The sequence below is a fragment of the Pseudochaenichthys georgianus genome, chromosome 8 (genome assembly GCF_902827115.2).
Source record: "Pseudochaenichthys georgianus chromosome 8, fPseGeo1.2, whole genome shotgun sequence".
In the NCBI taxonomy this organism is placed as follows: Eukaryota; Metazoa; Chordata; class Actinopteri; order Perciformes; family Channichthyidae; genus Pseudochaenichthys; species Pseudochaenichthys georgianus.
The window spans coordinates 10035763-10050979 of NC_047510.2; the positions used below are offsets into that span (position 1 = coordinate 10035763).

Genomic DNA, 15217 nt, shown 5'->3' on the forward strand with positions numbered 1-15217 from the left:
ATGAACTAGGTATGGATCAAATGAGTCAAAGAATACATTTTATTTTGAAGGTTGTAACCGGATGTAGTTTATATACACTCTGTTTTGACACCTGGGATATTTGAGTGGTTTTGCTGCACTGACACTCAGCGGGCTGGTTGGTTTCCCCCTCAGACAGTGACAGGCCTGTAATATATATGTATACACAGTGACAACCGGTACAATGTCGGATTTTCAAGAATTTGAGAAACAGCTCAGCGAAAATCGACAGGGTAAGTACTAACTGTGCCCCAATTTGGTCCACAAGTTAGCATAGTGCAAAACGTTAGCCCCCGTAAATGAATGAATGAATGACCCGAGCTGACAGCAACTTTAGAGTGTACTTTCCCCACAACATGACTCGGCTAGTTTATGTTAACATAATTAACATGTAGCTTCAAGATGCCAGTTATATCATCCCCATCCTTAAGCCACTATAGAGCCTTTGGTAAATTGACTTGCATCACTGAAGGCATTCTGGTTCCGCTGAGAACTTACCTGACATATATATATATTTTTTTATAGTCTGCGAAACAGCTACAAGCGAAACTCCATCACATTATTTCAACTTTTAAATTACTATCCCCTCCTGTAAAGAAAGGTAGGCCTACTTGTAGAATTAAAGTACGTTAACTTTTTCTTAACTATTTTGTTGTACTTTTCTATTCTGAAAGCATTATTAATTGTTACGATTCTCTAAAGGAATTATTTTTGATATAGCCTATCCAAAATAATATTCGTGGTCACAATCACAAAAAAACAAGCGTGTGTTTTCCTTTAATATTAGTAGCAATACCACGATGTAGAGCAGGGGTGTCATTTCATTTCATTTCAAACCTTTATTTAACCAGATTGGTCCCATTGAGATCATAGATCTCATGTCAAACTACATTTAATTGCGGGCCACATTCGCTTAAAGGTTGCACTCAAAGGGCCGGTTTTAACTATATAGATATATCATATATATATATAAAATAATGTATTATATTACATTATTGCCTCTGAATTGGATTATTATCGGATAGGATAATAACTTATTAATTAACTACGTCTGAAAGCAGAAGTCCAGGGCAAATAATTGCAAGTCTCTTCAGTGCGCATGTCACAAAACGAGATGCATTGTGGGACATGTAGTTTATGGACAACCTGCTTCTGTAAAGTGGCATATAAATTACCGTATAATAAACGTATTATATTCTTTGCAAGCTCTTGCGGGGCCACATCAAATCAAGTCGCGGGCCGGATTTGGCCCCTGGGCCTTGAGTTTGAGACCCCTGCTGTAGAGTGTTCAATAAGTATTCAATACACTTAAAGGTGAAGGAATATTATTAGTAAATGTCATGTGCACACAATGACAATATGTGATTTAATGTCCTACAATTAAAATAATAACAAAAATGAAGGGACTTCTTTTTCCCAAATTACAGTTTAATTATTGTTATTGTTGACCTCATGGTAACTTCAAGATTTGTCCGTTTTTTGCGAGTGAGAAGCAAAATGACAACACAGCATACAACATACCATATATTGTAGGTTAAAAAAATAATAATCACAGAGTTGTTGGAGGTGGACAATATTCGAAAAAAGAAAAAAACAATCTTGAAATGAACAAGAATCAAATAGTACATTTACAAGAAAATTAACTTGGATATTCACTGAGGTTATAAATATGTACATTTGCAAAAAATTGAAAGAAAAATTCAAATGAAATACAGATTACTGGAAAAAACATACAAATCTTGAATATTCCCTTTGAATGATTGTTATGTTTTACATTTGTGTGAAAAAACTCTCTTTAATCAAAATAATTAAGTTACAAAACCATTATCTATCTGAATTGTACCTCCATCCCCGGCTCTGTAATTATAATGTGTTTAAACATCAGTGGCCCTAATACGTCTCCAGAGAAGGATTATCACAGTTTTTGCCTATTATTTTTCTGTCGGTGGTTGAATCAATTGATTTTCTCAGCTCTTCTACATGCAGTATTATCAAGTGTATATATTACCAGATGTATAATAATGATTTCTTGCTGCTGCACAGAGAGAGAAAGAGAAAGGCACAAAAAGAGGAGTCGCAGTGAATCTACCGGCCGAGCTGACAAGCACCGCAGCTGGAGCAAAGACAGAGGGAGCCGCAGCCGAGAGAAGAGGAGCCGCAGCCGAGAGAAGAGGAGCCGCAGCCGAGAGAAGAGGAGCCGCAGCCGAGAGAAGAGGAGCCGCAGCCGAGAGAGAAAGAGCCGCGACCGCCGGAGCTCATCCCGGGACCACAAGAAGCACAGGTCAGGAGGAAGCTGCAGAAACACTAACGAGCTGTGAACTTTACAGTGTGTAGTACTTGAGTGAATGCTTTACAGCAGGGGTGTCCTAACGTTTTTCACCGTGGGCCACATACAGAAACATATACGAAGGGCTGGGCCACTCACTAGAGGTATATTGCCTCATAAGTTCAGTTATACTGTAAGTTAGCAAAATCAATCAAATGTAGGTAGATGATGATGCTTGTGAGTGTTGGCAGCTCATCCCTTTAAACAGAAGCCTCATATTGATTATAATAAGGAGAAATAGGAAAGGGTGTATTTCAAGCGTGTTATGTAAATAAGTCATTGTTTTTTTTCAACTAAGATATGTTAGAAAATGTTTCCAACTTTAATTGACTGCATTTATTTGAAAAGTGGTCTTATTAACACATGAATACTACTGTGTAATATAGTTGTACATTTATATTTAAGAAGTACAATATAATACAAGCACAAGTTTCATTTGTGGACCATATTCCATTATACTTTTTGAATTTGCCGAGGGCCGATTAAAAATGGTCCGCGGGCCGCATTTGGCCCCCGGGCCGTAGTTTGGACACCCCAGCTTTACAGTGTAAAAGCATTCACTATACTTGAGTTTATATATACTATACTTTAGTTAGCAGAAATGGGAAGTAACTAAGTACATTTACTCAAGTACTGTACTTAACTTAATTTTTGAGGTACCGGTGCCTTGCTCAAGCGCCCAGGAGGTGAACTGGGACCTCTCCAAGTAGCAGTCCACACTCCATATTTAGGTCTGGTTGAGGACTTGAACCGGCGACCCTACGGCTCCGAGTCCAAGCCCCTACTGACTGAGCCACTTGTACTTTGAATTGAGTAACATTTTGGACTCAGGACTTTCACTTGTAACAGAGTATTCCTACTCTCTGGTACTTCTACTTTTACTTAAGAACAAGATCTGAGTACTTCTCTCACTTCTGTCCTTTAGTACGAGATGTAGGTACCTGTACCTTATGCCACTTTATGCCTTTACTCCTTTACACGAATATCTGAGCGAAATACTTTTGTCTTCAGAATTTACCCAAAAGCTCAGGTAACAGATTACTTTACAAATGTTCGCATTAAAAAGGCATTTGAAGCGATGAGTTGATACATTTTTTACAAAAATAAATAATTAGCAGCAAAAAACCTGTAGTAGGATTTGCTTTTTTCCCTTTTTAGTTATTTTTATGTATTAGTAGCGTTGAGGTTTGGAACAACACATATTTTGAGTGTTTCTTTGGACTCTTTGTAAACCTGACCTGACCTGCATAATAATCTCTTGATATCTTATATAATAGTTCAACAGAAACCATCTGGGACATCTTCTCTCTTATTATTCCTGATTATACTTAAATACTTCTACTTACATTTTAAATGCAGTACTTTTATTTCAATCAGGAGAGACGGTTTTGATGTAAGAAGAATACACATTTATTGCAGAGATACACAAATGAATGTAATGGTGTTTTGGCGATTAGGCCCCGTTGTGCAGGAAGTATCATTCGTATCATCATCGTAGAACTGATCCGATGAAACCCCCCCGGGGTCTAGACACTGGTGGTGGTGAATGGATAGTTGGGGTCGGTCTGAAGGGGAGGAGCTTAACCCTGGATTCAGAGGGACAGGAGGTGAAAAGGGGTGGAGGAGGTTTGCGTAGAGTCACCTGAAATGACAGCTGTCAGAGGGGAGAGCAGATTTAAAAGGTTTGGCGGAGCGCTATAATAGACTCTTGGGAATAGAGCGAAGTGATTGGTTAAGCTGGAGAGTGACGCCCCCGATCACTTATTGAGAGGAGAGAGAGTATGGGAATAGTAAATGAAGAGTAAAGACGGTCTTCCTGTTTGAACTTACGCTGAGCTTCATTTCTCACAGAAATTGTTTATAGTGTGATAATCATACTTTTATTTAAGCTTGTCCATTCACTCTCACTCGTGTTTACTTAAGCACTATGTGAACATAGTGCTTAAACGTGATGTTTCCGTGTCTCTGCAGCCACTCCCCCAGGAGAACCAGGAAGAAAAGGACCTGCAAATATTGGGATGTGCCTCCTCCTGGCTTTGAACACATCACACCAATGCAATATAAAGCTATGCAAGGTACTTATCATATTATTTAAAACATAAATGTTTTCAGACCTATAACTTCAAGCAGTAATAATATTTTACAGCCTTTATCCAGACCTTAATGTGGCTAATTCTGCTTCCAAAAGGGGTTATAATTATCACAATTCTTGAAACAGTTTAACCTGTTAAGCCCCAAAGACCCCGCCGGCGGGGCTTTTTCTTTTTTTTTCACGACACTGTATCTCAGGGCTTCTTAATATTTAAAAGACTATGAATGTGTCATACCATCCTAACGGGAAGAAACTCAGCTAACTGATGATATGAACCATTTTTACCGAAACAAAACACAAGTCTCACAAGAAGGGTCTAAATGAGCCCTGAGCGAAAACATGCTAACGCTCTTAGCACAGAACTCTAGGTATAAATCGATCGATATACTTATCGGATCTGCACAAACAAGCTTAGCTAGCAAGCTGAGATTCTACAGATTCTATAAGTATAAGTATCATCACTGAGCGATCAGAACTCGCGACAGGGGAAGCAAATACAGACAACACACAACGTAGCTTTAGGTAGCAAAACACGGAGATATGCTCATCTTTTGCTGTTATTCTGATCAAAAGTCGTGTTCAATGGCATTAAAACGAGAAAAACGCGGCTGAAGGTTAATCCATAGGTTAATCCAATGTGTCTGTCACTTTGAAAAAAGTATTGATAATCCATAATTTGAGTTTATATCAGTGTGACATACGCTTCCAGGGGATGTAAATGCTCCTGCACATACCGTGTTTAAATAAGTAAAAGAAACAAGGTGTTCTGTTCACAACCTGCCAGAGAAGCTCTGTTTTTCAGTTTTCTTCAGTATCAAAGTAATCCAGCGATAGTTGTCTTCATATCCAGGGGTGCATAGCAACACAAATTACGAAAGGTTAAACAAAGAATCGAAACATGAGTGACTAAAACCATTAATTCCAACTTTTTTTATGTTGCACTATCAATACATTTTTCGGTATAAGTTCTTATATTCTCATTACACTGACATTCTTTATATTCACATTTAATATTCATATAATGACAGTAATATTATTGCAAATGGATCAATGATGCACATTAAAAGGATTTTCAACAGGCCAATTTTAAAATACAAAAAATAAGAACATCTATTTAGATTTCTTCCACATTAAAATGGTTGTGTAAGCAGACATTCATATTACAATTCTTATTTGGGGGATTTAAGTGTTTTTTCATTAATAGGATGTGTCCTTAAAAAATGTGATGTGCTGGGACCATAATCTGTCTTAAAAATGTTTTTTAACAAGCTCTGTTATCTTTAGTATTTAAATGTATTTAGAGATTTTGTTAGAATTGATATTTAATTTGATATTATTTATATTCATTATTATAAAAAAAACAGAATTTAGGATTCTGCAGGGGTTTTCTGGGTTTTAAAAAAATTAAATAATAACCCTTTTATTTAAAGTAGAGACCAGCAAGTAAATAGTTTGACACACCAAACACTTTAATTTATTTGCAGTTTTCTCTGAAAGACGGAGGAGACTTTGCAGAAGTTAAGAGTTGTTTAGCTGAAGTTTCTCACTCCATCCCTCAGCGGCCGGGCAGATAGCAACCATCGCTCTGCTGGCGACCTCCACCAGCGGCGGCTTGGCTTCAGCTCCGACGCAAGTGCCCATCGTCAGCAGCCAGATGACCAGACAGGCCAGACGCCTCTATGTAGGAAACATTCCCTTTGGAGTAACTGAGGTAAAGTGTCTACTGTTTCTTTGACTTCCTGATTCGTATGTGCTTTTTTACACCAAACACTGATATGTTCATGTTGTTTGCAGCCATGCTGTTTGTTCTCTTCCTCCCCAGGAGTCCATGGCCGAGTTCTTCAACGCTCAGATGAGACTCGCTGGCCTCTCACAAGCCCCGAGCAACCCGGTCCTGGCTGTGCAGATCAATCAGGAGAAAAACTTTGCTTTCCTCGAGGTACATGTTGCCAATCTATGGCATATAAAGGTCAATGTAAGTAAAACATTTGACAAGAAGTTGTACATTTACTACATTTAAAGGTATAGATTTACATAAAATCCCCAAATCAAAGGAAAGAAGCGTTAAAGTTTAGAGCAACCTCATTACACCACAAATGTATGACGTTATATTCTCACCGTTTCTAAGTAATTGAATCTCTAATAAGAACATAGGACCATTTCTTTTTACCAAGTTATTTTGTCCTTATTCTCTATATTTCACACATAACTATAAGATGTCATTGTGTTACTACTTTTTGTAATGTTTATTATCTTAAAATTACGATTAATAAATTACTAAATTGTTTACCACCATATCAATGTAAAAGGAACATTCCGGTTTGTAAAACATAATAAAAATAATGAAAAATATGAATGTAGAAGAAATACAGACAAAATAACCATTTAAAAAAACAAGACACATATTAAACATTCTCCACACAAATAAACATAACTGTAATGTTACTTTTGGGAATAACAGGCTTTTTTCGTAAAAATAACCATCACAGTATTCGATCATAAGAAAAATAAAATGTGCCAGATGTGCCAGTATCAAATGATTTTCCTTTTACAGTTTCGGTCTGTAGATGAGACGACACAGGCGATGGCCTTCGATGGAATCATTTTTCAGGGTCAATCACTGAAGATCAGAAGACCTCACGACTACCGGCCTCTGCCTGGAATCTCAGAGCAGCCGGCTTTCCACGTCCCAGGTTTGTTACCATGGTAACATTAAGTAATGTCAGCTCATCGGTTTATCATTCTCTCTTCATCTTTCATCTTGTGCGAGTAACGCATTGCGAATTGTCGCTTTAAGTCTGTTGTGAATGCACCATAAGGGTAAGGACATCTCCAAGCGGTTGACCAATCACAACAGAGCCAGCCAGCTAACCAATCAGAGCAGACTGGGCTCTGGTTTCAGACAGAGGGTGAAAAGAGGTGCTGCAGCAATAGGGCCCATTTAAAAAAAATTGTTTCTGATATATGAAATGTATTTTGTTGTTGTTTTGTTCTCTGCAGGCGTTGTCTCCACAGTCGTACCTGATTCTCCCCACAAACTGTTTATAGGCGGCCTGCCCAACTACCTTAATGATGACCAGGTATTTCCCTGAGAACAGATTGAACAGGCACACGCATGTTTCCTTATTCTCACACTTGCGGAGGCTTTTCTTTGTCACACTATAAACATGCACAAAATATGTCATACATTTCCTTATTACATCAAGAACCCAAAACGTTGTTATGGGAGACAAAAAGCCAGAAACAGAACGTGACCCCAGAAAAGAATCCCTAAAAATCATCATAATAAATCACAAGTAGGTTCATATTAAATGGATTGTATTTGTGTTGTAGAAGTATTTCTCAATTCTCAAGATAATTAATACCAACATTAACTATGATATCACAATAATCACCTCGTGTCATTTGTTACATGAATACTAGCAGCATATAAGATGGCTTTTTGTGACAAAGTCAACTGCTTATACCTTTCTCATGTTAAGCACACTGATTAAAGAAAGGTAAGCAAAGTCCAGTATATTTACACAAAAGGCTGATAAACTGATATTTATTTCTGCATTGGTTTTGTTGGCATCGATTGGCCATGAGTCCATATTGTCAAAGAAAAAGTCCACCTTTTTTCTTGAATTCTTTTGATAATTAATTTTAATATCTTACCGACTGTGAATATGTCCTTATTGCTGAAGTTAGCAAACTGTAATGGCTCTTCTAAATAAGTAATCGATTGATAGCAAAGCAAAGTGTTTTTTCAGCAATGAATGTAAAGCCCCTGTTCATGCAGTAGCAAGGTACACCATATTTACTGGTTCTTCAAAAACCCGCCGTTAAGAGCTGCCGGAAGATAACGAAATACTCAAAATAAATATAAAATATTGCAGTATTGGAATGTAAGCTGGAGAACAGGCAGATTTAAAAGCAGGTCGCTTGAACAGAAATGTGCAATGTCATCCTTTTGAAACATCTAGTTGGACTTTGACAGTATAACAAGTGAAAGTGCTCATAAGTACTAATACTCTGAAGGTTTCCACAGCTCCATCTTTGCTCTCAGCCGTGCAGATGATTTCCATTTCCACAGTGAATTGAATGATGTCTCTTTTACTCTAACTAGCTGTCATGTGACCGATGTATATTCTTGACTTCTATTTTTGACCTAACTCTTGCAGTCTCTTGCCACTGCGTTGATACTCACAGCTCTTTCATTTTTGTTCCCCCACTTTGTCCCCAGCTAGGGGCCTGTAAGATCGTTAAGTCTGCGCTCATAATTTGTTCAGTAGTTCTCATCTACTGCTGCCATGCCAACATGTAACACAAGGCAAGTAAAGACATCCTGGTCCCCACAGGATACACTCCCTGCCAGCAGGCTACTTCCTGTCTCCCATCATGCATTTGGAGCGCGTTTCGTGGGGGTTAATCATTAGTTTTGTATGGGGAGGGGGGTTTATTCAGCGTTTAATATAAAGGTAAGAAAACACATTTTCCAAGTGTTATGATCTAATGAATAACAAAGTTCTTTTTTTATTTACCTTGCACAATTTTGTGGAAAAAATTACTTTGAATATGAATTTATTACAGCTTATTTTATATAATTTGCATATTAACTAAATGTTGTGATTTATTTGCCTGGAACTGGAAAAACTAATACTTTTTAAATCTAAATAAAATCACTTTTCTGTTACCTTCCAACATTTCTCGGGAGAAAAACTAATTTTAATATTAGATAAATGTTATCCTTTTCCCGCATTATTTGCGTCCAACCGTTGTGCCATTTCAACTCAATCTATTAAACCTAATTAAGATCACTTTTGGTTTACTTCGCACCATTTTCTGTGATGTATTATTTATTGAGGGATTCGTATCTTTTTGGTCAATTCAGTCTACTATGAGCTGTTTTGGTTTTCTGTGTTCATGTGACTATAGTGTGTACACTGTGTGTGTTTGACTGTACGTGTTTGGACCCCAGGAAGAATAGCTATTGCTAACGCTAATGTGGATCCTAAACCGTTACAATCCCAAAAGAAATGAACATTTGAATGCAGTGTAAAGTCTACTTAACTGCATACATGTCATTTCCAGTAATCACTGTATCTATTGGATTGTGATGCTTTTCGGTATGAAATGGATCACTTCCGGCATGTTCTCTTTGTAATAGCAGTCTTCCTGCGCTCTTGGCTGTTTGCAGGTGAAGGAGCTCCTGACGTCGTTCGGGCCTCTCAAAGCGTTTAATCTGGTGAAGGACAGCGCCACCTCGCTATCTAAGGGTTACGCCTTTGTCGAATATGTCGATATCAGCGCTACAGATCAGGTCATTATAGTCTTCTATGTGTCGCATTATATACTGTGTCGTTTTTTACTTTAACGTGTGTGTTTTCTCTGTCAGGCAGTAGCTGGGCTCAATGGGATGCAACTGGGCGACAAAAAGCTGATAGTCCAAAGAGCGAGTGTGGGTGCTAAAAACGCAAATCCTGTGAGTCAATGAAACTTTTTAACTTCTTTAAGGCCCTGATGGAGATTAGGTACGTATTTTTGTATGGTTATAAATCCGGGGCTTCCTGGAAAAAGTAAAATACATGGACTGTAAATTAGCAGCTAAATTGAATTATTTGTACCCTTATTTTTCCTGCTGTGACAAATGTATTCTGTTGGCATTAAGTATAACAGTGATTCCCAGCCTTTTTTGTCTCGTGTACCCCTTGAAAATGACTTGTATACCTCACCCTTAATACAAATGCTTTTAAACTTGATATTTTTTTTATATAAAAAATTATATTGCAATCACTAATATTTCTACGTACCCCCTGCAATCTCCTCAAATACCCTTAGGGGTTCCCCCGGTTGGGAACCACTAAAGTATACAACGGTAAACAAACAAGATCATCATGAATAAATAAAAAAGCAGGGAGTGCATGGCAGGAAGCAGCAGGCTTTATGGGAAATATATTCTAATATATTTGCTTTAAGTCAGAGAATGGAGACTGAAGTGTTCCCTGATGTGTGGAACTCCTCCAGACCTCCATCATCGAGACCCCGGTGACGCTGCAGGTCCCCGGCCTGCAGCGGCTGCAGAACTCTGGCCTGCCCACGGAGGTGCTGTGCCTTCTCAACATGGTGATGCCCGAGGAGCTGGTGGACGACGAGGACTACGAGGAGATCCTGGAGGACATCCGAGAAGAGTGCTGCAAGTACGGCATCGTGCGCTCCATCGAGATCCCCCGCCCCGTGGATGGGGTGGAGGTCCCCGGCTGTGGGAAGGTACTAGTTTAGACTTTATACCAGTTATTATCATACCTGTTACATTTTTCTTACAAAGCCAGCACATCGATTTCTGCCTTCCTCGTTCTGGTCTGGCAAAGCACAGTGTAAGTTATCTCCTTCAATCTGACCAATCACTGCCTTGCTTTGCATTTTCAAACTGGAAACAATTATATAAAATAGTTTCTGTGGCTTTATGCTCCATTATCCATATGTTTGTAATTTGAACCTAATGCATCAGAACTCTGTTAAAGGGGTTCTGTAATATCGGGTTTAATATTAAATAAATAAATACATTAAAGAATAGATCTCTATGAAATGTATTATTATCGCTGTTTATATGCAAAGTCGATGAAGGGGGCAATAAATAAAACCTAAAGAATAATACAAAATATAATATAAATTAATCAATATAATTTGATAAAAACAAATATTACAAACATGCATATTTTCAAAACAACAAGGACTACATTTATATATTTTATTGGAAATTATATTTCATAATGCAACATTTATTTCCCTTTTATTTATTTATATGTTTTTTTTCTGAATGAATAGGGCATGGTTTTCTCACAGATTCAGACCAATGCATCATTATTTAAATGCTTATTTCCTCACTTATTTAGTTAATTATCTCATTTGTTTTCCCTCCAGATCTTTGTGGAGTATGTTTCTGCTGCAGACGGTCAGAAAGCCATGCAAGCCCTCACCGGCCGCAAGTTTGCCAACAGAGTGGTGGTCACCAAATACTACGATCCGGATCAGTACCACAGACATGAGTTCTGAAAGCACAGGAGAGTCCTTCTTTCTGTTTGTGAAAGGAGAATTCTGTTCGGGCGGTTTCTTTACCTAAGAAAATACTTATTTTATTACATCTTCTACCTAACAAACTGGACTGAAGTGTGTGTTTCTTCACCGAATATCTAACTCCTAGCTTTAGCTTCAACACCTGAACTGAACTGAGTGAATACAAAATAATACTGCAGTATCTAGGGATGTCACGATGCCAGATATTTTGTAGTGGATAACCATACCAATGAAATTCCACAATTCTTGATACCTAATGTGTAATTGTATGTTATATACTAAGGGGTGGGACATTTGACACATTGACTCATCTCTATACGGTTGACCAATCACAACAGAGCTGGCAAAAACAACATTTTAAATGACCTTTTTTTAACACGTCATGACAACGATTTGATTTACCTTCGCTGATTTATTCATTTTGAACGCTTCACAGTGAAACTCTATGGCCCTTCCACTAAACCGGTTGCGAACAGCAAACATGAACTAATCGTTCTTCCAAAATGAGGGCTAGTGATGTAATGAACACCTCTTTCAACAGTACCCTAATTTCTGTACTTTCATACGATCAAAATGCTTGCATCAACTTACCTAAGTATCTGTTCTTGTGACATCCCTATCAATATCCATTACATTTGTAGTAGAATGAATGTGTATCTTATCTAATACTGCCTGACGATGCCAGAGTAGCTGTCTTATGGAGTATGCACTATATGAGAAAAAACAGTCAAATGTTTAGATATCCCTACTGAGCACAAACATTCATTTCACTGTTTTCGATTTGAAAAGCCATCATAAATGTTTATTGTGTGGCGATGAGAGAAAAAAAAAGGTTTTATTTATTTTTTGAAAAGTCATATTTTCGTCTTTACGTAATATTAGTCATTAAACATACACAACTCTATTACACTGCTCACATAGATCAAATACAGGGCTGTACTGAGCAGTTCAAAACTAAAATGCTACATTCAAATATTAAATTAACATTTGAATGCTGCAAAGCTTCTTTTTTTTGTCTGATGTATTTTCATTTACTTTAAAGCTGGTATGTGTTCAAGGTTGCAGATAAAGATTGGTTTTATTATACTTTGTGTAGAATTGATTCCAGTAGTGGCTGCATTGCATTGCATTGCATTGCATTGCATTGCAATGCATTGCATTGCTTCTGACTCTTAACACATTTTTATCCAACCAAATAATTTGCTTCAATCCATATTTGTTTGAGTTTCAAGATCAACATTTTGACTTTGGTCCAAACCTTTTTTTGCTTTCCTACTTGCTGCACACAAATGGTGGTACCAATATTAACCTGTTTTATTCATTCAATTATATGTTATTCAACTAAATGCAATTTCTAACAAAAACATCAAATTGTCGCTTTTCAGGGTGACGATGTAATAAAATATGTGACAATATATTTAAAACCTCAATAGAAGCTTCAATTTTTTTTTTTAAGATGGCATTTGGTACAGCCCTAACTAAATCTAAACGTAATCTTTTTTAAACATTTTGACGGTAATGGGGTAAATGTGTGTTTTGTCACTTGTGTCTTAAATCAAGGGCCTTTTGTGTCAAATATGACTTTAAAGAAAAGCAAATTGGTAAACAGCTTCCGTTGGTCTAAAAAAACAACTAAGTAGTATATGTTAATAAATGCACCTTTAAGTTTTGTTGATCGCAAACTGAATGACTTTTTTCAAAAACCTGTATTAGTTTTGTGAACAATCAAAGAAAATGGATCCAATGAAAGCATTAATGTATTATTAGAAAATAACTTCTGCTTGAAAAGTGCAAGCGCAAACATCCCAAATGATTTGTCTGATATCGGGATGTGAGATTCTGTTGCAGAGTTACCACATTATGTTTTAGTGCAATAAATATCACAGATCATAAAAAGCCACTCTGTCTTATATGTTTTTGAATGGCCAAGAATTTAAAAACATTTTTGTTTTGTACAAATTCAGCCACTGCCATTGCCTTGAATACATGCTTCCATCCGCTGTCCGTCTGTCTGTGAGGAATCCTTTTGTGCATGATTGGATCAGTTATGGCTGGTTATTGATGTATTTAAAATGTGTAAATACTAAATAGTAGATATTTATTCAAATACCTAATTGTTTTATCACAGAGGTCCCTCTATTATCTTGTATTAACATCTTAAGTCATATCCGTAATAACACAGTGTTACAGTGAAACAACCACTGCTCGATTACATTTATTTTGGATGCGGAAGAATATTACATATTACATACTCACCTTCTCTTATTATTCATTTATTTAACATAACAAGTCATAGTATGTGATGTTTTAGAATCATAGCTTTTTGTTTTATTCTGAAAAGTATTACCGGTTGTAAGTAGCCTATTTATGTTTTATTTTAGTTATGGACACATGTTTAACAAATTGTTATAATTAGTAAATATGTTTTATCCACTTCCGTCTATAAACTTGTTTAATTTAAAATGGTGTTACCAAAAGTGACAGTACGTCAATGGCCTTGGATAATTAATTAGCCTTCCCTGCCCTCTATTGGTCCTGCACTGCAAAACTACATTAAAGGGGGACTTTTTATGTCATTTTGTTACATGTGTCAGGATTATTGTGTCATGTCACGTTTCTATGTGTGGGTGTGGGTGTTTTTCCGTTCTCCTTGTCATGTTTTCCTCCCTGTATATTGTCTGGTCTCTTTTCCCTGTGTTTTCATGTCTGTCGTTAGTTTCCCTGGTGTGTCTAAGTTCCTGATTGTTTTCACCTGTCACTCCTTGTGTGTCTCCTGTGGTCATCAGTGTCAGCCCCGCCCCTGATTGTTACCACCTGTGTCTAGTTACCCTGTGTTTAAATTCCCCTGTCTCCCAGTGTTCAGTATCAGTTCGTCTTGTCTATTGTCATGGTAAGGTCTATGCTCCTGGTACTCATGAAAAGTTTTTGATTCCTCACTGCGTGAGCGCATTCATTTTTTGTTCTCTGTTTTTTGTCATCTGGACTAGAGTTTTGGTGGTTACCTTTTTTGTTCATTTTTGCCAGTCATGGAAAAATAAAGTATCTTACAATACTTTACCTCTGTCTCCCTGTCTGCAATTGGGTCCAACAACCTAAGTGCCTGAGATCTTAAAACCCTCCTATTAGTTTCCCCCCCCTTACTTTGGTGTTTGCGGTCCTGTTTTAACTGCTATTAACACAAAAACCATTAATCATCACCAAATTTCATTTAACACTCTTTCAAACTGTACATATTGTATCAGACTACTCAGGGCCGCCCCTGGCCAACTTGGGGCCAGGCCCCCCCCCCCCCCCCCCCCCCCCCCCAACAGGAGGGTTAAAGTGCTTGGCCATATAGTTAGTGGCATTTTGGAGAAACAGACAGTACCAGCAGGAAGATAAGCAATGACCTGCTGATGGTGGGGGAGAGGCACATACAAGTATTTCAGCCACTTGGAAAAATATGTATTTGAACACCTATGACCTTTACATGTTATTTTATCACTTTTGTATTGACTGTTGTACATAGACTGCAACACACTTACATTTCTACATGTTTTCCTTTCAATTGTATTTTCTTTCATTGTATTGATTCTAAATGTGAAAATGTGTTAACTAAAATAAACAAAGTAATCAATAACATATTGATTGGTCCTTGGTAACTTGATGTATATTCTTATTTTTATTTATTTATTCTAGAGAAATAAAAAATATATATATTGTTTTATTTTGAAGGTTGTGAGCGG

The 15217-nt window shown here is 37.3% G+C and overlaps 1 protein-coding gene across 1 annotated transcript; it reads left to right on the plus strand.

The window, feature by feature from the left end:
* The first annotated feature begins 103 nt into the window (after positions 1-103).
* On the plus strand, positions 104-14544 carry LOC117451118 (splicing factor U2AF 65 kDa subunit-like). The gene is made up of 11 exons (XM_034089236.2): positions 104-251; positions 2062-2299; positions 4316-4419; positions 5996-6147; positions 6259-6375; positions 6991-7129; positions 7437-7516; positions 9616-9738; positions 9814-9900; positions 10443-10685; positions 11340-14544. The coding sequence occupies exons 1-11, from the start codon at positions 203-205 to the stop codon at positions 11469-11471; spliced, it is 1464 nt and encodes a 487-aa protein (XP_033945127.2). The 5' UTR covers positions 104-202; the 3' UTR covers positions 11472-14544.
* Positions 14545-15217: the final 673 nt, after the last annotated feature.